Source organism: Salmo salar, chromosome 02 (genome assembly GCF_965601325.2).
Source record: "Salmo salar chromosome 02, fSalSal1, whole genome shotgun sequence".
Classification (NCBI taxonomy): Eukaryota; Metazoa; Chordata; class Actinopteri; order Salmoniformes; family Salmonidae; genus Salmo; species Salmo salar.
In genome coordinates, this window is record NC_138292.1 from 20,556,499 (window position 1) to 20,577,055 (window position 20,557).

The 20,557-nt window shown below is 43.4% G+C and overlaps 1 protein-coding gene and 1 long non-coding RNA gene across 3 annotated transcripts; both read left to right on the forward strand.

Annotated features, from left to right (window-relative positions):
* The first annotated feature begins 1,151 nt into the window (after nucleotides 1–1,151).
* On the forward strand, nucleotides 1,152–11,087 carry LOC106573786 (nuclear factor 7, brain). Of its 2 annotated transcripts, none has more exons than XM_045699307.2 (6): nucleotides 1,152–1,770; nucleotides 5,189–5,284; nucleotides 5,756–5,989; nucleotides 6,274–6,338; nucleotides 9,265–9,374; nucleotides 9,600–11,087. In XM_045699307.2, exons 1-6 carry the CDS (start codon nucleotides 1,336–1,338, stop codon nucleotides 10,169–10,171), a joined length of 1,512 nt encoding a protein of 503 aa, XP_045555263.1. In that variant the 5' UTR covers nucleotides 1,152–1,335; the 3' UTR covers nucleotides 10,172–11,087. The 2 variants fall into 2 exon arrangements, with proteins under 2 accessions (XP_045555263.1, XP_045555249.1); XM_045699293.2 differs by having other exon boundaries at nucleotides 1,153–1,770; nucleotides 9,259–9,374.
* A 4,857-nt stretch (nucleotides 11,088–15,944) lies between these two features.
* On the forward strand, nucleotides 15,945–20,231 carry LOC145860098 (uncharacterized). The gene is made up of 3 exons (XR_014380264.1): nucleotides 15,945–16,106; nucleotides 16,314–16,710; nucleotides 16,946–20,231. It is a non-coding gene; the product is annotated as an uncharacterized LOC145860098 (long non-coding RNA).
* Nucleotides 20,232–20,557: the final 326 nt, after the last annotated feature.

Here is a 20,557-nt window from a genome sequence, read left to right on the forward strand (position 1 = left end):
GCGATAATATTCCGACCGGGAAACGTCCTTTCCGTTCAAAGACTCAAAATCTAAAATGGACTCTTCACGTGCATGCGCACGCCCGTCTCATTGTTCTCAGATCGACCACTTACCAAATGCGCTACTGTTTTTCAGCCTGGTACACCAGAGTCATCATTCAACGTTCTGGCGCCTTCTGAGAGCCTATGGGAGCCTCAGGAAGTGTCACGTTACAGCAGAGATCCTTTGTTTTCAATAAAGAGAGTGTAGAAGACCAAGAAATGGTCAGAGGGCACTTCCTGTACAGAATCTTCTCAGGTTTTTGCCTGCCATATGAGTTCTGTTATACTCACAGACACCATTCAAACAGTTTTAGAAACTTTAGGGTGTTTTCTATCCAAATCAAACAATTATATGTATATTGTAGTTTCTGGGCAGTAGTAATAACCAGATTAAATCGGGTACGTTTTTTATCCGGATGTGAAAATACTGCCCCCTACCCTAGAGAGGTTAATGGAAAACGGACATGGGTGTGAACATTTAATGGAAAACGGACATCAAACAAAACAAGAACAGCGTCTGGACAGAGGGAAAAAAACGACATGACAACAATAATGCTGACACAGGGAACAAAACTGAGGAACAAACAGATATAGAGGGGGCAATCAACAAGGTGAAGGAGTCCAGGTGAGTCCAATGAGCACTGATGCGCATAATGATGGTGACAGGTGTGCGTAATGAAGGGCAGCCTGGCACCCTCGAGTGCCAGAGAGGGGAAGGGAAGCAGAAGCAGGCGTGACAGCAATGTCCTTCGAAGTTTGGGGTGTTTAAAACCATGGCAGAGCCAAACCTGTTCAAAATCACTCATTTCACTTTAAAGATTACTTAATGCTGTCTAATGCTGATCTAGCCTTTTTAGTAAGTGGATGGATTGTTGTTGTATCCTGACTGGCTCTATCTTGGGCCTCAATAGGATAAGCTTGTCCAGGAGGATAGCCTGAAGAGGCACACTATAGAGTGTTACACTATGGTATTGTGTTACTCAAAACATTTGATAGGTAGCCTAGGAATGAACCAATAGCCTGGCAGTGGTGACAGGTTTCATAGGGGTTCCTCTTATCTAAGACTAGTTAGGCCTAAACAGATGGCCCCAACATGAACATTTCCAGTCCAGCTAGTTTTACAGGGTGTGAGAGAATGTGTTGTGGACGTATGAATTCTGAACAAAGGGAATCAAAAGTGAAACTTTATTGTCTTTCTTCACCTGTTGAGCACCGAGGATCAAGACAGTGAGGTTTTCAAAGACAGAAAAACATTTAAATAATAGTAAAGGTGTACCAGAACTTTAATACAGATATGACATCAGTCCTGTCCGAGCAGCTCCAGTGCCCAGTGTGTTTGTGCGTTTTCACCGACCCGGTGAGTCTACCGTGCGACCACACCTTCTGCCGCCCATGCATCAGCGCTCACCTGTTGCGGAGCTCAGCGACGAGCCAGAGCCGCTGCCCAGAGTGCCGCGGCCCTTTCAGCCAGAAGGATCTCCGGGCTCACCGTGTCTTGACCAATATGGCAGATGCGGCTCGAGAGGAGGAGAGCGGCCTCGCAGCGAGGGAACCAGAGGCACCGCAGGGACACACTGTAGCCTCAGAGCTGGTGTGTCCAGAGCATGACGAGAAGTTCAAGTTGTTCTGTGAGACAGACCAGAGGTTGGTGTGTGTGATCTGCAGAGATGGAGAAAAGCACCGGGGACACATGTTCACACCTGTGAAAGAGGCAGCAAAGATCAGTAAGGTGTGTAGATCTATGGCAGCACAGTTCTTTTAAACCTCATAATTGTACTTCTACTGCTGTGTGAACCTCTTAAAAGGTAAGAGATGTTTATTATATAACTTTGCTTGCCTGTAGGTTTCCAAATCTACAGATGTTGAATTTCCTCAATTTGTGTTTTAATGTTCTATACAACAATAAATAACCTGATTAAACTTGCAAAATCTCTGTTAATCTCCCTCTTTCAATCTTTCTCTTTCTCTGTCATAAATATAATCTTTAAATCTGTAAACACTGTTAAACCCATGCCAAAGTAGGCTACATGCCATGCATTCTCTCTGTCACAAGGAGTGTTGTGGTATGGATCTGTGCGGGAGCTCTGTTGGCTCTCTGGCCAGCATTCAGTCAGAAGTGCGTTGTAGATAAGGGCATTGCATACCTACAATGCACCTTTTAAAGTCAATTTCCCAGATGATCAGAGATCATTCACTATTAACGCTGCCGATGTCGCCACAAGCGGAAAATGATCTTTAGATGTCAAAGGTGGTGCATTGTAGACTATTCCGCTCCTCAAACCAGGCTCTCTGTATGTGAGATAAATAAAAAGGCATAAGCGACATAAGCAGTCACTTAGGGCCCCCGGTCGCTAGGGGGACCCCCAACTAGGGATGTTAACGGTTAACCGTTAAAGCTGCCGAAAACACATTTGACCAGTCAAGTTTATCGGTCTATAGGTTGATTTGCATCATTTTGTGGAATTAAATTGGCTCATTTGTATTTTCGTTAGTCGTCATGCATTTTATTTATCACACATACAGAGAGGCTAGTTTGAGGAGCGGAATGGCCTACCACCTGTCAGACAGCATGAGAGTAGCTCCTCAAAAAGCCAGTAGGCTACTGGAGTGAAACCTGCTTTTGTAAGCCCAACAAATAACAATTCTATATGTAATCGTGTTGTGACAAACCTCTTCAAGGTTAGGAGAGTTTCTCACAAATTAGGCGAGAAACCGTCACCAAAATCACCCCAGAATGAGAGTTCTTTCGAACAGGACAGTGCTTGTTATTCCATCCGGGTCCACCCAGGCCGCAGGCGAGATCAAGGATAGCAGGGTTCAGTACACAAATCAGGTTCTCGGTAGGTCCAGGTCCAAACGCCAACAGGTAAGTCCAAACAGTCCAGCTCATTCATGGTAAATCCAGCCGATATATATTGTCTCTTTCTCTATGGTTCACAGATCCTTCCAGCCCTTCCTCTCTCTCTTCCTGGTTTGTCTTGACCCCTTATCTGTGGGTCAGCCCCACCTTCTGAGCGTTCCCCTTGCTTCTGGGAATTGTATTGGCGGTCGGCCATTTTGTGATCTGTAGTTCTGATCGGAGTGGCCATTTTAGTGAGAGGGCAGAGCCCGTTTTATTAGTTCTGCTCTCACATATCTGCCATTTATCACTCGACCCCCTTCTTTGCCACAGTGTGTTTAAAAACTTGTGGCGACGATTAAAAAATAGCTATTTATATTTCTCAATCTCAACTCGTAAAGCGCGCCTCCCATTTACCATTTGGATGCATAGGCTATAGCATGCCTACCGTTGACTGTCAGCGCATCACCCACCACTTTGCAATGTGAGTTTGAGGCAGTAAAATTGTTTGAAACCTTTTTCATATCCCTTTTTTCCCCCAATTGGTAGTTACAGTCTTGTCCCATCGCTGCAACTCCCATACGGACTCGGGAGAGGCGAAGATCAAGAGCAGTGCGTCCTCAGAAACACAAACCAGCTGAGCCGCTTCTTGACACAATGCCCGCTTAACCCAGAAGCACCAATGTGTCAGAGTAAACACACCACTGCAACGCAGTGCCTTAAACCATTGCGCCACTCGGGAGGCCCCAAAATTGTTTGAAACTTAAACATTTTAGTAAATAATGAGGCATGTCTTACCTTGCTTCAAAGTAGCCTTTGCGAAAATCCATCCATAGAAACTTGGAGGCAATTATTTTATAAAGACTTCCTGATGCCATTAACCAGCATTTCTCTCCTGTTCTATTGGTTTTCATATCAACTTTCTTTTGTTGTCCAGACGCAAAAGGCACAATTCTAGTCGTATTAACAACCCATCCTGGAGATTTTCATCTCACTCACATATTGAACTGCTTGCATTAGATGCGCTGTTTAGAACTGTGTTTTCCGCGAATTTCATTTTGTCAAATGTTTAAGAATGACGTTTAATTAGCTGCTTCATTACAGGAATAGCATGTTCAATAATAGGCTATAGACTTTTTTTATTTTTGTATTATACCCCCCTATTTCTCCCCAATTTCGTGATATCCAATTGCGATCCAATTACGATCTTGTCTCATCGCTGCAACTCCCCAACGGGCTTGGGAGAGGCGAAGGTCGAGTCATGCGTCCTCTGAAACATGACCCGCCAAGCCGCTCTTCTTAACAGCCGCTTGCTTGTCCGGCCCGCCACAAGGAGTCGCTAGTGCACGATGAGCCAAGAAAGCCCCCCCGACCAAACCCTCCCCTAACCTGGACACCGCTGGGATCAAACCCCAGGCTGTATTGTCGCCGCAACACTGCGATGCAGTGCCTAACATTCTGACCGTCTGAGTGCGCCATCGCACATGTTGATTTTGTCCCCCCACACCAGACGCTATCAGGACACACAGGTTGAAATATCAAAACCAATTATATTAATTTGGGGACAGGTCAAAAAGCAATAAACATTTATGGCAATTTAGCTAGCTAGCTTGCTGTTGCTAGCTCATTTGTTCTGGGATATAAACATTGGGTTGTTATTTTACCTGAAATGCACAAGGTCCTCTACTCCGACAATTAATCCACAGATAAAACGGTAAACCAAATTATTTTCTAGTCATCTCTCCTCCTTCCTTCAGGCTTCTAATTCTTATTTGGTCTTGATATGGAGGTTGGCAACCAACTGTAAGGTACATTACAACAACCGACTGGAGTGTGGACCTCAGTTCATCTTTCAATTTTGGGCCTAATCTTGTCGCCTGCCTTCCCGCCTTAGGACGACTCCCATTGTTAGGGCGGAAACATAAGCATCTCGTCATTATATACATATCTCTGAAAGTATTTTCTGTTGGTCACGTCATTTTACTGGTTGGACATTTTCTTACCGATCGTTGACCGGTTAATGAGGGTCAGTTAGTTGGCAGAATACCGACCAGGCACGCAGGGCACATGCCCAGGGGTCCTGACCTCCAGGGTGCCTCCATTGATTTTGTTAGTCACTCTCACTCAGATATCATTAACATGGCATAAGTCACTGTAAAATGTGTAGAATTGCAGGAAATTAGCTTTAAAACGGCAAAAATGTATCTCTGCCCCATTGCAAAATTAGTAGATTACATTACATTTAAAAAAAAAATTAAATTGCTTGCTTGGTAGAGGGGCAATGATTAAATCCTGGTCTCTGTGTTAGAACGTTCTGAGGGGAGCTCTGGGGTTCCTGGTGAAAGAGAACCGTGAAATAGAAGGACTGAACCAACAGCAGGCCTCTGAGATCATCAAGACCAAGGTGAGGGCATCTCTTTCTCTCTCACTCACACCTACACATAGTCCAGAAAACATGCAACACTGCATAGAACACGTCAATTATCAACCCAACCACGCTAATAGATTTCATCTTGCCCAAAACTAACTGAATTGATCTGGCAACTGGAGGGCTGCTGGGTTCACATCCTCAAGACATTCCCTTACCGTTGTGCCTTTGGGCAAGGCCCTTAACGCCACAACATACTCTCCATCCAGTGGCGCTGCACTGCAGCTTGACCCTGTGCTCGTCTCAACTGTATGTGTGATGTGTGCTGTCTTGGGGGGGTTGAGAACAGAGCAGAAGACACATTTCTGTTGGCTGTAACTAATGGACAATAAAGTTGTATTGTATGTATTTATTGTATTGAATAATTTACTAATCTGTGAATGTGACTTTAGTAAAGCTTGAAGAAAGCTGTGTGTCATACAGTCAAACATTTCCATCCCATCACAGGAGAAGTCTAAAAGCCTGTCGGCTCACATCTCCTCCTGCTTTGAGGAGCTGCACCAGTTCCTGAGGAGGAGGGAGGAGGAGTTGAAGGAGGAGCAGGAGAGGGAAGAGAAGAAAACTGTGGCGGCCATGTTGAAGAATGATTGTGTGATAGAGAACAGGCTGATGATTGGGAGGGAGATGGAAGTGACTCTGCAGTCTGCTCTGGAGATACCCGAGTCTGACCACTTTCTAGAGGTGAGAGGAGTCTCACAGAGTCTAGTTACTGGTTGTCTTGGGGTCTACCTTTCATAATTAGTAATTTGATGTGTGTGTGTGTGTGTGTGTGTGTGTGTGTGTGTGTGTGTGTGTGTGTGTGTGTGTGTGTGTGTGTGTGTGTGTGTGTGTGTGTGTGTGTGTGTGTGTGTGTGTGTGTGTGTGTGTGTGTGTGTGTGTGTGTGTGTGTGTGTGTGTGTGTGTGTGTGTGTGTGTGTGTGTGTGTGTGTGTGTGTGTGTGTGTGTGTGTGTATGTGTGTTCACAGTGGTGGAGTGAAAGAGGCCTTCCTGTTATTGAGGGGATGAAGATGAAGGACACAGCCAAACCTAAGTGCAAAAACATTAAATATACACACATGAATACAATGACATGAGCAAATATACAGTACCAGTCAAAAGTTTGGACACACCTACTCATTCAAGGGTTTTTCTTTATTTTTACTATTTTCTACATTATAGAATAATAGTGTAGACATGAAAACTATGTAATAACATATGGAATCATGTAGTAACCCAAAAAGTGTTAATTAGGGCTATGCCCCTTTTTTCTCCTCTTCCTGTCTGAATGACGTGCCCAAAGTAAACTGCCTGTAGCTCAGGCCCTGAACCAGGATAGGCATATAATTAGTACCATTGGAAAGAAAACACATTGAAGTATATAGAAATGTAAAAATAATGTAGGAGAATATAACAGGAGAAAGTCCAAAGAAAAACCAACAAGAATTTTTTTTTTGAGAGAGACCATCCTCTTAGAATTGCAATAGAAAGGTCATATTGAAAAGTAGCTCCCTGGATGCAATTCCTATGGCTTCCACAGAGTGTCAGCAGTCTATGTTCAAGGTTTCAGGCTTGTAACTTCAAAAACGAATAAGAAATATCAGTTTAAGTAGAGGGACACAGTCTGGGAAATTCGTGTTTGCTCGCCATGATATTACGCACCTGCTAAAATTAGTTTCCTATTGAACATACTTCTTTCCGAAATAAATATTATAGTTTGATTACATTTTAGGGTATCTGAGGCGTATTGCTGCAGAATGCTGTGGTAGCCATGCTGGTTAGGTTTGCCTTGAATTCTAAATAAATCACTGACAGTGTCACCAGCAAAGCCCACCCACACCATCACACCTCCATGCTTCACGGTGGGAATCATACATGAGGAGATCATCTGTTCACTGACTCTGCATTTCACAACAAAGACACAGGGGTTGGAACCAAAAATCTAAATTTGGTCTCATCAGACCAAAGGACAGATTTCCACCGGTCTAATGTCCATTGCTCATGTTTCTTGGCCCAAACAAGTCTCTTCTTCTTATTGGTGTCCTTTAGTAGTGGTTTCTTTGCAGCAAATCAACCATGAAGGCCTGATTCACGCACTCTTCTCTGAACAGTTGATGTTGAGTTGTTTCTGTTACTTGAACTCTGAAGCATTTATTTGGGCTGCAATTTGAGGTGCAATTAACTCTAATTAACTTATCCTCTGCAGCAGAGATAACTCTGGGTCTTCCTTTCCTGTGGCGGTCCTCATGAGAGCCAATTTCATCATAGCACTTCATAGTTTTTGCGATTGCACTTGAAGAAACTTTGCAAGTTCCTGAAAGTTTCCACATTGACTGACCTTCATGTCTTTAAGTAATAATGGACTGTCATTTCTCTTTGCTTATTTGAGCTGTTTTTGCCATAATATGGACTTGGTCTTTTAGCAAATAGGGTTATGTTATGTATACCATCCCTTCCTTGTCACAACACAACTGATTGGCACAAACACATTAAGAAGGAAAGAAATTCCACAAATTAACTTTTAACAAGGCACACCTGTTAATTGAAATGCATTCCAGGTGACTACCTCATGAAGCTGGTTGAGAGAATGCCAAGAGTCGGCAAAGCTGTCATCAAGACAAAGGGTGGCTACTTTAAAGAATCTCAAATATAAAATATATTTGGATTTGTTTTGTTTAACACTTTTTTGGTTACTACATTACATTTACGTTTACATTTACATTTACGTCATTTAGCAGACGCTCTTATCCAGAGCGACTTACAAAATGGTGCATTCACCTTATGATATCCAGTGGAACAACCACTTTACAATAGTGCATCTAAATCTTTTAAGGGGGGGGGGGGGGGTTAGAAGGATTACTTTATCCTATCCTAGGTATTCCTTAAAGAGGTGGGGTTTCAGGTGTCTCCGGAAGGTGGTGATTGACTCCGCTGTCCTGGCGTCGTGAGGGAGCTTGTTCCACCATTGGGGTGCCAGAGCAGCGAACAGTTTTGACTGGGCTGAGCGGGAACTGTGCTTCCTCAGAGGTAGGGGGGCCAGCAGGCCAGTGGTGGATGAACGCAGTGCCCTTATTTGGGTGTAGGGCCTGATCAGAGCCTGAAGGTATGGAGGTGCCGTTCCCTTCACAGCTCCGTAGGCAATCACCATGGTCTTGTAGCGGATGCGAGCTTCAACTGGAAGCCAGTGGAGAGAGCGGAGGAGCGGGGTGACGTGAGAGAACTTGGGAAGGTTGAACACCAGACGGGCTGCGGCGTTCTGGATGAGTTGTAGGGGTTTAATGGCACAGGCAGGGAGCCCAGCCAACAGCGAGTTGCAGTAATCCAGACGGGAGATGACAAGTGCCTGGATTAGGACCTGCGCCGCTTCCTGTGTGAGGCAGGGTCGTACTCTGCGAATGTTGTAGAGCATGAACCTACAGGATCGGGTCACCGCCTTGATGTTAGTGGAGAACGACAGGGTGTTGTCCAGGATCACGCCAAGGTTCTTAGCACTCTGGGAGGAGGACACAAGGGAGTTGTCAACCGTGATGGCGAGATCATGGAACGGGCAGTCCTTCCCCGGGAGGAAGAGCAGCTCCGTCTTGCCGAGGTTCAGCTTGAGCTGGTGATCCGTCATCCACACTGATATGTCTGACAGACATGCAGAGATGCGATTCGCCGCCTGGTTATCAGAAGATACTACATGATTCCATGTGTTATTTCCTCGTGTTCATATCTACACTATTATTCTATAATGTAGAAAATAGTAAAAATAAAGAAAAACTCTGGAATGAGTAGGTGTGTCCAGACTATTGACTGGTACTGTATGTATATGTCCTGTCCTGCCTTCTGAGAGATGTGTTGTGTCTTTTAGACCAATATGGCCACCAGTGTCCCTATGATGAAGTATTGCTGTGATAGGAAATGTTTGTTCCAGACAGTCTAACTCCATAATGGTAAACTTTTTGTGGTGGTTTCAACCCTGTCTGTCTCAGTTACAGGTCAAGGGTTAGAGGTCTGTCTGTGACCCCTGACTCTCTCAATCTCGGCCTCTACGAGACTCACCTGCCCTTCTGCATGTGGAAGGAGATGCTAAAGGTCGTCAAACCAGGTGAGAATGAGGACTGACTGAGGAAACCAGGTGAAAATGAGGACTGACTGGGGGAACCAGGTGAGAATGAGGACTGACTGAGGAAACCAGGTGAGAGTGAGGACTGACTGGGGAAACCAGGTGAGAATGAGGACTCACTGGGGAAACCAGGTGAGGAAGAGAACTGGGGAAAGTGTGTGTCTCTAACTCCATCTCTCTCTCTGTCTGTTGAACTCTTCCCCTCAGTTCCTGTGCGCCTCACCCTTAGCAGCAGTGATGATCCCTATTTAAAGGTATCAGCGGGTGGGGCCAGTGTCAGGCACGCAGACCGGAAGGGCGGCTTCGGCTTCAAGTACTACCGTGACTACGCCGCCGCCACCACCACCGTCGTCTCCACGGAAACCGTCCAAACAGGGCAGCACTACTGGGAAGTGGAGGTGGGGGGGAAGCTGGACTGGGGGGTGGGGCTGAAGGTGAAGGAAGATTCCGGCAAAGAGTCTGTCCTGTCTCCAGAGAGGGAGATAATGTTGCACCTGAAGCCTGAGAAGGGCCTGGTGTTCAGCCATGATGGTGTGGAGACGCCCCTGATGGCTGCTGGTGGTGACCCAGGTACTCAGGCTGAGGCCCAGGTCGGGCCTCGTAGGGTGGGGCTGTACCTAGACTGTGACAGGGAGAGGGTGTCCTTCTATGATGCAGACAGCATGGTTCTCCTCCACTCCTCATGGTGCAGCTTCATCTCCCCGTGTTCCTTATGCCTCTGCCCCGGGCCGTACATGGAGGGCCGCAACACTAACCCACTGACTGTCTGTTGGTACTGACCCAGCGGACAAACTGGTTGCAATGACGTCATTATGATATATTTTCTGACGTCATGGTCAGGTTTTGTTCACGTCTTTTTAGTAACCAGAAAAGGATGTATAAAATAGTACTTATTTTCCATGATGTCTTCTTGGTAGACCAGTTGGTAGTTATATAGTATAGTTATGTGACATGTTCTAAACCAAAAAATAAATAAAAAAGTTGTAATTTGGAAAGAAGTCACATGCCAAATTTTGCTTGCTGGGGACCTGGCCATGGTGTCCACTACCGTTCTTGATTATGTTGAGAATTTCAGGAACTACTTACTAGCTAGATTTATCAAATTATCAATTTTGAGTTCATCCTTTTCTAAAATCTTTTTTTAAATGTTTTATTGTTGACGTTAGGGGCATATTCTGTTAATAACTGCTTTGTGGTGTCTTTTTTAAGTAATCTTACCATGTATTTGTTGGTGAAGGCAGGGTTATGCTTTGTGGACAAACAGCGCCGGCGCTATGGGTTGGCAAAGTCGGGCATGGCCCCCACAGATAGACTTTGTGTCCCCCAAGTTTTGTTTCCCCATAAAAATAAATATATAAATCTGTTCCTGTGCCCTTGAGCAAGGTAACTTTACTTAACTCTAATTGCTCCAGGGGTGCTGTACAATGGCGACACTGGCCGTGACCCCACTCCCTGCGGGTGTCTCAGGGGGTGTTGGGATTTGCAAAAAAACACATTTTCAATAAACGCTTGTGTGTAACAAGATAAATATAAGCAACCCCAAATTATTATTAATTACCATGCCCGGCTTTGCCAATGTAGCGCTTCCAGGCCTGCCAGTAGTGCACAATCTCACAATCTGAGGAGGGGGCGGAAGGGGGGGATGTAATAATGTAATATTTAGTAGTTAAAATAAAAAAATACATTCTGACTTGGCACTGGTACCGCCTTCATTACCTTGTTTTTGACCGTTTTTTTTCTCACAGGGGGAAAACAGTCACTTTTACAGACAGCTAGCTACAGATTCTATGCTAGCTAGTAACCAGCTTCGTTAAGTTTTGGTAGCGCTTAATAATTACAGCTAGTTAATGGCTATGCTAAGAAAAAAGCCAAGAAAATAAAAACTGAGGACCACCAAACCTCGAGCGATGCCGAGCTCACCAAGCATTCTGCTAGCCAGACCACGAGGAGCCGAGCAGCAATACCCGTCCATCCCCCACACCACCCGCCCATCCCCCACACCACCTGCTGATCATAAAGAGCCTGGGCCTAGCACCTGCAGCACAAGGGTACCACCACAACAAGCACCTGTTTGTCTTGACACTTACCCGAGCCGCATGTTCAGTGGGAAAAAGCAGGCCTTTTGTAGTTAGCGCCTGGTTCAATCACAGACAGTGGTTTGAATGCTAGACTAGAGAGTGACTTAAATGCTAATTCGGACAGAGCTTTCACTCAAACTGGCTACTCAATATGGAAACATGCCAGTGGCATCACTAAAGGACTGGGGAAGCATGCCTCTTGTAAAGAGCATTTGAAAAGCATGATTTTATGGAAGATCAAACAAACACTAAGCACAAGAAATGTCCACTGTTATGAATACAGAGCAGCTAGGAAGAGTGTGGACACTGGAGTTTCTTGAGGTGATTGAGCTTCCTTTGTGAGGGAGTTTGGATGCGATTGACTCGATGGCATCTCTTCTAAATGGTAAGTTTACAACCTCTATTGCCCTGGCCGCCGTTCCAGAATTATTAACTCCGTTTTTTTCTCATGTAGGCCTTCCTCTACTGGTTGTTTTGCGATTAGTGCTTTTTGATGTTGGTTCGGTTTTGGTTCAATGATTCCAAAGTAATCACAGGTTTCGATTTCGGTTTCCATTCTTTTTTTTTTTTTTACATTAAATGCATTGTTGAATGCTGTAACAACACGGTCTAAACAGTTGAACTAAACTCATGAGGTGTTCAAAAATGATGTTCTTCTAGAATCAGTGGGTATATTTCATTAAGTTAAATGATCAAGAATTGCTGTAAATATCACAGTGGACCTTTTAATGTCCCATTTCCCTTGTTTAATCTCAGTATGGAATGGCAATGATAAGTGAGGTAAATGGCACAATATAAAAGTGAAAAGTGTATGCCGTATGTTCACCTTATAACACGGAGAATAATAGTCGTCATTGCAAAAAAGCATGGATACAAATACAGAATGTAAACTCTGGTATTTAGTAAGCTGTAATTATTTTAACAGGGACCAGCAGGAGAGAGCAGACTCACCTGTTCCCAGCTGTGTGTCCATGAAGAGTGACCAGTCAATAGTAATTCCATTAAACTTCAGTGAGGGAGTCTTTCCTACTGAACAGAGGTGAGTGGCTCAGGTTGTATTAAGGTATTTTGGACAAGCTTTACTGTATGATTTTGTGAAAGGAACTTTAGAAGTAGAGATGCCCTCTTTAGTCTAATCTAATGAATAATAGGATACAGAGTGTAAACAGGAAACTGTTGTGGTGTGTCTATATGGGGTTATCTTTAAAACCAACTGCCCATTCCCTCATGTTTACAGCAAACCAGGTGGTGGGGGTGTTGGCTGTTTCAGAAATGTAACCACTTCTCAAATTTGCAGAAGGAGCTATGGATGGGACTAACAGATGATGAGATCAACATGATTGCTGTTAACATAGTTTGAAGCTATACATTGTTTTATTACAAAGACTCAAATGACAACATAGTCTTATGTTAATGGTGTCCATAGCAAAGGGTACTGTTGTGAGTATAGAAACGATTGTGTTCACCTTTGTGAGTGCTATAAAGAGGTGTGTGTATATAGTTTACTGTAGTGTCTGTAACCTTGTGTTTTGTCTGTACATTCCAACAGGAGGGATCAGAGACTGAGACTAACAGTCATCAAACAGACCAGGCATCCATAGCCAAGGTGGGTTTTATAGTCACATATTATTTATTGAAATTCAACAACAATTCAAATGCTCTCCTCTGATTTGAACTTTATCTTCCTCAGTTGTTTGAAGACAAGTCCCTCTCATATCTAAAGTCTCATCTGAAGAAGTATAGAATAATTCTGTGTCCAGATTACCCAGGGTCAGGGGGAGGATGAGGAAGTGATGGATGCTGAAGATCAGGAGCAGAAGAGCAAAGCCAGCAAGGGGGCTCTGAAGATCACAATTCATGTCCTGAAGAGGACAAGGATACCTGAACAAGACAAGGATATCTGAACTATGCTAACAAAGGGAATCACTGGCATTGGAAAAACAGTGTCTGTGCAGGACTTTATTCTTGCCTGGGTGGAAGAAAAGGCAAACCAGGATGTCCAGCTCATTTTTTACTCCCTTTTCAGGAGCTGAATTTGATGGAGGAAAAGAGTTAGATGGAACTTCATCACTTTTTTTATTGAGATCAAAAATCTGGAATCTCAGACCTCAAGAAGTGCAATGTTGTGTTTGTCCTTGATGGTTTGGATGAATTGTCCTTGATGGTTTGGATGAATTGTCCTTGATGGTTTGGATGAATTGTCCTTGATGGTTTGGATGAATTGTCCTTGATGGTTTGGATGAATTGTCCTTGATGGTTTGGATGAATTGTCCTTGATGGTTTGGATGAATTGTCCTTGATGGTTTGGATGAATTGTCCTTGATGGTTTGGATGAATTGTCCTTGATGGTTTGGATGAATTGTCCTTGATGGTTTGGATGAATGCCGTCTTCCTCTAGATTTTGAGAGCAAGACCTGGTATGATGTCACAAAGCCAACCTCAGTGGATGTGCTGTCTTACAAACCTCATCCAGGGAAATCTGCTTCCCTTTTGCTCGCATCTGGATTACCTCCCAACCTGCACCAGCCAATCGCATTCCTCCAGAGTGTGTTGACCAGGTAACAGAGGTGCGAGGGGTCAATGACTCACAGAAGGATGAGTACTTCATCAAGAGAATGACTGATCCAAACAAGGCCAGAAGAATCCTCACACACATGAAGTCATCAAGAACCCTCTACATCATGTGCCACATTCCAGTATGCTGTTGGATTTCATCCTCTGTTCTGAAGAATCTTTTAGTTGAAGCAGAGAGTGGGAAGATGCCCAAAACACTGACTCAAATGTGCACACACTTCCTGATGTTTCAGACCACACAGATGAATCTGAAGTATGCTATAGAACAAGAGATGGAATCACCATTAAATCAAAAGATAATTCTGGGATTCGGGAAGCTAGCCTTTCAACAGCTGGAAAAGGGCAACCTGATCTTCTAAGAGGAAGACCTGAGAGAGTAGGGCATCGATGTTGGAGAAGCGTCAGTGTACTTCAGAATGTGTGCACAGATCTTCAGAGAGGAGTGTGGGCTGTACCAGAGAAAGGTGTACTGCTTTGTGCCTCTGAGCATCCAGGAGTTTCTGACTGCTCTGTGTCTTTCTCATGTTCAACAACAACAATGTAAATCTGATGGCAGGAAACCACGCCCAATGACCATCTGACGTCCAATGAATTTTCTGCAACCATCCTCCATAAGAGTGCAGTAGATAAGGCTCTGAAGAGTGAGAATGGACACCTGGACCTCTTCCTCAGCTTCCTTCTCAGCCTCTCTCTGGAGTCCAATCAGACTCTGTTAAGAGGTCTACCAACACAGACAAGAAGGAGCTCACAGAGCCATAAGGAAACAGTAGAATACACCAAGGAGAATCCCTTTCCAGAGAAGTGCATCAGTCTGTTCCACTGTCTGAATGAGCTGAATGACCATTCTCTAGTGGTAAAGGCACCTGGGATCGGGAATTCTCTCTAAGGCCAAACGTTCACCTGCAGAGTGGTCAGCTCTGGTCTTTGTGTTGCTGACCTCAGAAGAGATGCTGGATATTTTCGACCTGAGAAAATACTCTGGTTCAGCGGCGGGTCTGCTGAGGCTGCTGCCAGTGGTCAAAGCCTCCAGAGTAGTGCTGTAAGTACTGTGAAACCTCAAATGTATTTATAAAAAATAATTTATGTACTGTAAGAGAAGCAATCTCACATTGTTATATATCTCCATACTAGTTTCGAATGTATCACTAGTCACTTTAAACAATGCCACTTTATATAATGTTTACACACGCTACATTACTCATCTCATATGTATATACTGTACTCCATACCATCTACTGCATCTTGCCTATGCCGTTCGGCCATCGCTCACCCATATATTTATATGTACATATTCTTATTAATTCCTTTACACTTGTGAGTATAAGGTAGTGGTTTTGAAATTGTTAGATTACTTGTTAGATATTACTGCGTGGTCGGACCTAGAAGCATAAGCATTTCTCTACACTCATAATAACATCTGCTAACCATATGTATGTGACCAATAAAATTAGATTTTGATATGAATGATCTGTTGAAGTAAGGTATTTACCAGTTTCATTACTCCATGGTTGATTTCTTTCCACCGATCAGTTTTAAGTCTTCAGCATTATTTTTGTCATACATTTTCTTGGAGATCGAAACAGAGACATAATTACTGTAGTTTGTGACACTGACACACCTATGTAGACTCTATATTACTGTAATGGCATATTGTTTGTAATCAGAAGCTTGTGTAGCTCATTTTATTTACAATGACGGCCTACCCCAGCAAACCCGGACCAATTGTGTACCACCCTATGGGACTCCAAATCACAGCAGGATGTGATTCAGTCTGGATTTGAACCAGGGACTGTAGTGACGCCTCTTAAACCGCCTCACCACTCGGGAGCCCTAATGATTTGATACTGTAAAAACTCCAATTAAAGCCATGTGTTTGTCTTCATTTCTTATTCAGACTGACGGGTTGCAACCTGACAGAAAAATGCTGTGAAGCACTGGCCTCTTCTCTCAGCTCCTCTCAACTGAGAACGCTGAACCTGAATGATAATGATCTGCAGGATTCAGGAGAGAAGCTGCTCTCTGCTGGACTGAGGAGTCCACAATGTAAACTGGAAGTTCTTACGTGGGTACAATTGGAGTGTAAAGTACTATGTGACATAACACATTTTTTTATAAACATTCTATGTTTGCATGTGAATTAATTGTCATAATGGCTTAATACCTTTGTGAAATAATTTGTCAACTGAATACCGGTGATCATATTTGACATGGGGTTCAACTATGCCACTAGGTGAGTCCAAATCCTTAATTGAATGTTCTCTTCCTGCAGTTTGTTATTATGTGGAATCACAGAGGAAGGCTGTGCTTCCTTGACCTCAGCTCCGAGGTCAAACCCCTCACACCTGAGAGCTGAATCTGGACTACAGTCACATAGGAGACTCAGGAGTGATGATTCTCTCTGCTGCACTGGAGCATCCAGACTGTAATGTAAAACTCAGGTAGAATACAATGTGTGGATGTAAAATTGGTATTTTAGTTAAATAAGGTACGTGTACAAATCATTGATTGCTCCTGACAGTTCTAGAACAGCATAGCCCTCCTGTTAAGGTGTGTATTTTCCACACTGAACTTCACACACATGCTGTTTGTGTCCTGTGAATCTCGTTCTCTTACAGTGTGAACAATAATGCAGACAGAGCACTGGTTAAAATCTGCCCTGAAGAAATGTAAGTGTGTAATTATGTTTGTTCTATAGACCTGACCATCACAAAAACACACACACAGTGAGTTAAGAGAGATCACATTTAGAAGGAGGTATTCTGTGAACTCCCTTGTCAGTCATTTCATTAATAAATAGTCAATTGGATCTCATGATCACTATCAATCAAACATATGTGTCAAAATTACACAAAAACATACAATTATTGGTAATGTAATTAGTCTGTCTGTCTCCCCCATCAGATGCCTATGAGCTGACACTGTACCCAAACACAGCCCACAGACACCTCTCCGTCTGAGGGGAACAGAACCGAGACAGGAGACAGAGGAGAACCCGTATCCTGATCCCCCAGACAGATTTCAACGCTGGCCACAGGTTTTGTGTAGACAGAGGAGAACCCGTATCCTGATCACCCAGACAGATTTCAACGCTGGCCACAGGTTTTGTGTGGACAGAGGAGAACCCGTATCCTGATCCCCCTGGCCACAGGTTTTGTGTAGACAGAGGAGAACCCGTATCCTGATCACCCAGACAGATTTCAACGCTGGCCACAGGTTTTGTGTAGACAGAGGAGAACCCGTATCCTGATCACCCAGACGGATTTCAACGCTGGCCACAGGTTTTGTGTAGACAGAGGAGAACCCGTATCCTGATCACCCAGACGGATTTCAACGCTGGCCACAGGTTTTGTGTAGACAGAGGAGAACCCGTATCCTGATCACCCAGACGGATTTCAACGCTGGCCACAGGTTTTGTGTAGACAGAGGAGAACCCGTATCCTGATCACCCAGACGGATTTCAACGCTGGCCACAGGTTTTGTGTAGACAGAGGAGAACCCGTATCCTGATCACCCAGACGGATTTCAACGCTGGCCACAGGTTCTGTGTAGACAGAGGAGAACCCGTATCCTGATCACCCAGACAGATTTCAACGCTGGCCACAGGTTTTGTGTAGACAGAGGAGAACCCGTATCCAGATTAGTGTTGCTGTTATCCAATACATGTATGATATAGGCTACTGCACATTACGCACGACACACATAAAAGCCCATAGACGTAGCTAGCTATATGCTCTCTTAAGTAAATAAATGAAACTAGTGTGAACTGTATTACTATACTGTATTATATGGACTGGAATTACGCATATTGTTCAAACCACGATAAAGCAGAAGAGAACATGTGATTCGTGTGCAGCATAAATGTTGAAATATAATGGGGCCTATTTGTATAATTAGTAGGCTGACGCATATATACCTTTCATAATATTTCCCCAAATGTTATTAGCCTACTTTCTCTTTATTGTTGCTTCATTCCTTCCTCGCTTTCAACAGTTCAATTAAATACTTTTCGTTGTCCTCATCTTCATCATTCTAATGACATCCTTGAATAATATAGGACTAGAATTAGATGCAGAATGCTTTCACTTCTCTTCACGAAGATTAAATGGTAATGACTGAATAAATAACTGATATAGCCTACCGCTATCGCGCCCATTTGCTCTTCTTTCAAACTACCCGTGAGTTCTATTGGCTGCTGTATTTAGCAATCATAAACATATAATGCCCAGCAAGGTATTCTAGTCTAGTTTTTCCTGCATGGGATTGGAAGAGCTAAGGAGCGTTTTTTAAGGAGAGGCCAGCGGAGCACAGGTGTGTGTGTGTGTATTGCGCAAGAGACATGGGCTGTACTGTAAATTAGACTCTTACTATGCAATACTCATTATTAATTGGCTAAATATAAGGCTATTACTGCATTGAACGTATTACCTGAAAGAGGTAGGCTAGGATATATATATATATATATATCAATCTAGAACAAGATGCTATATTGGATGCAATTTGAATGGAGTTGAGCGAGAGAACAAGACTGTGAGGGAGTGCTTGCGCGTGCACTGATATAATGAAATGATATTTGAGTGATAGGCTGTTTTAAAACTCTGCAGCTGCAATAAAAAAAGTATAATCTTTCCAATGAAAAAACAAGGTGACCCCTGAAAGCCAGATGGAGATGGGTGTATTAGACGGGCATTCGCTCTTTATATTACTGTAGCATAGGCTATGCTGCAACAAATGTAGGCCTACCTGTCACAAGACAAAACGCTACCATGATGAAAGGATAGTTCTACATGCATTGTGAACAGCGCTCCATTCTGAGATAGGATGTCTGTCCCCAACTTGAGTGTTGATTCATCATACAGACGCTGTAGAGAAGACCGATTTAGACATTGCATATAATTTAACAGTTCCATTTCACGCAATGCTGTTCATATAAATAATTTATTATAATTTACTGGTTTCTCACAGTTATTTATCCAGGGAAAGGGGAGTGGTTTTATCCCGGGAAAGGGGAGCGGTCAGGTAGGCTGTTTGGAGTGTCCTCTGGTATATTTACCCACCTGTGGACTTTAAATAACAGATTCACTGAGCCCCTCTACCCAGGGCTCTGGGTTGCTGTGGACTTTAAATAACAGATTCACTGAGCCCCTCTACCCAGGGCTCTGGGTTGCTGTGGACTTTAAATAACAGATTCACTGAGCCCCTCTACCCAGGGCTCTGGGTTGCTGTGGACTTTAAATAACAGATTCACTGAGCCCCTCTACCCAGGGCTCTGGGTTGCTGTGGACTCCATACTAGTGTCCTGAAACCTGGAAAAACACAGCAGTCCTCAAGGGATCTGTGAACATTTGAAATGTTTTAAAAACATTGCAACACCAATTCATGTCATCTCCTCAATTCATCTGATTACATTCAGAAATCATGTGATACTAGTGATGCATCATATGGCAGGTATAAGAAAGATGGCTTTTCTCACAGCTCCCAAAAAAGTTATCCAACATTGTTATCCAATATATCACAGTTCAGTTTCCTCTCTTAACTCTCAGCTCAAAAGTGTGCATGCAGAATCTAACAGCTATATAATCACTCTGTCCATCCTTCTCTTCTCCCCGCTGGCACAGAGAAGAGCTCCCTGTCTGTCCTCACTAGGCTGATACCGCTCCAGTTTGTCAGAGATGCCCTGCTACAGCCCAAGAGAGCGACCTCAGGCCCACAGACCTGTCAGAGCCTGAAGGATATACAACACTTTTCCATTCTTTATTGTTGTATTCATTACGTTACTCTGAGGACTATGTCCTGTCATGTGAATGAAAGAAAATTACACCTGAATCTGTGGGGAAGTTTTGTAATCCATACATTTGTAACAGTGTAAATAATCTATAAAAGTATGATATTTGATTGTAGCATGCCTTGATTTTATAGCCATTAATTATGAGTGATTTACACAGATGTACACAATAGACAAGTACAGGTTTGATGGTGTTTGTAGCATGCTGTACTACAGTACTTATCTTAGTAAAGCCACTCCTGAAGCTAACACTAAATATATGAATTCAGATTTGTACCATATTTCTAAAGTGTGTTGTCTCTTCCTCTGCCATCACTAAAAGGTGTAGAATGATGTAATGCAGTACCAGTGATGTTCTGTACACTGTATCTGGTTTTATCTTACTAAATAACTTCCTGAAGCTAACACTGTGGTGTCCTGTGTCCTTATTAATACAGCATTGTACCAACATTTAAAGTGCATGAAATGTGTAGAGTTAATGTCCAACAAGAGATTATTTGTGGAAACTCGTGTGCTATAGTCTATATGAGCTATTACTCATTCAATTAAATGGTTTTCTTCCAATTGTGGTTAATCATGAGTACATTTCATTGTACATACAACTCTACTTTTAACTCCTGCTAGATTTTGACTTGGGTCTGTCAGATACAAACACAGCACAGAGAACTAGTTTGACATGTTTATTCACAGAAACAAACACCTGTTACAAGTAAAGACCACCACCGCTGAAA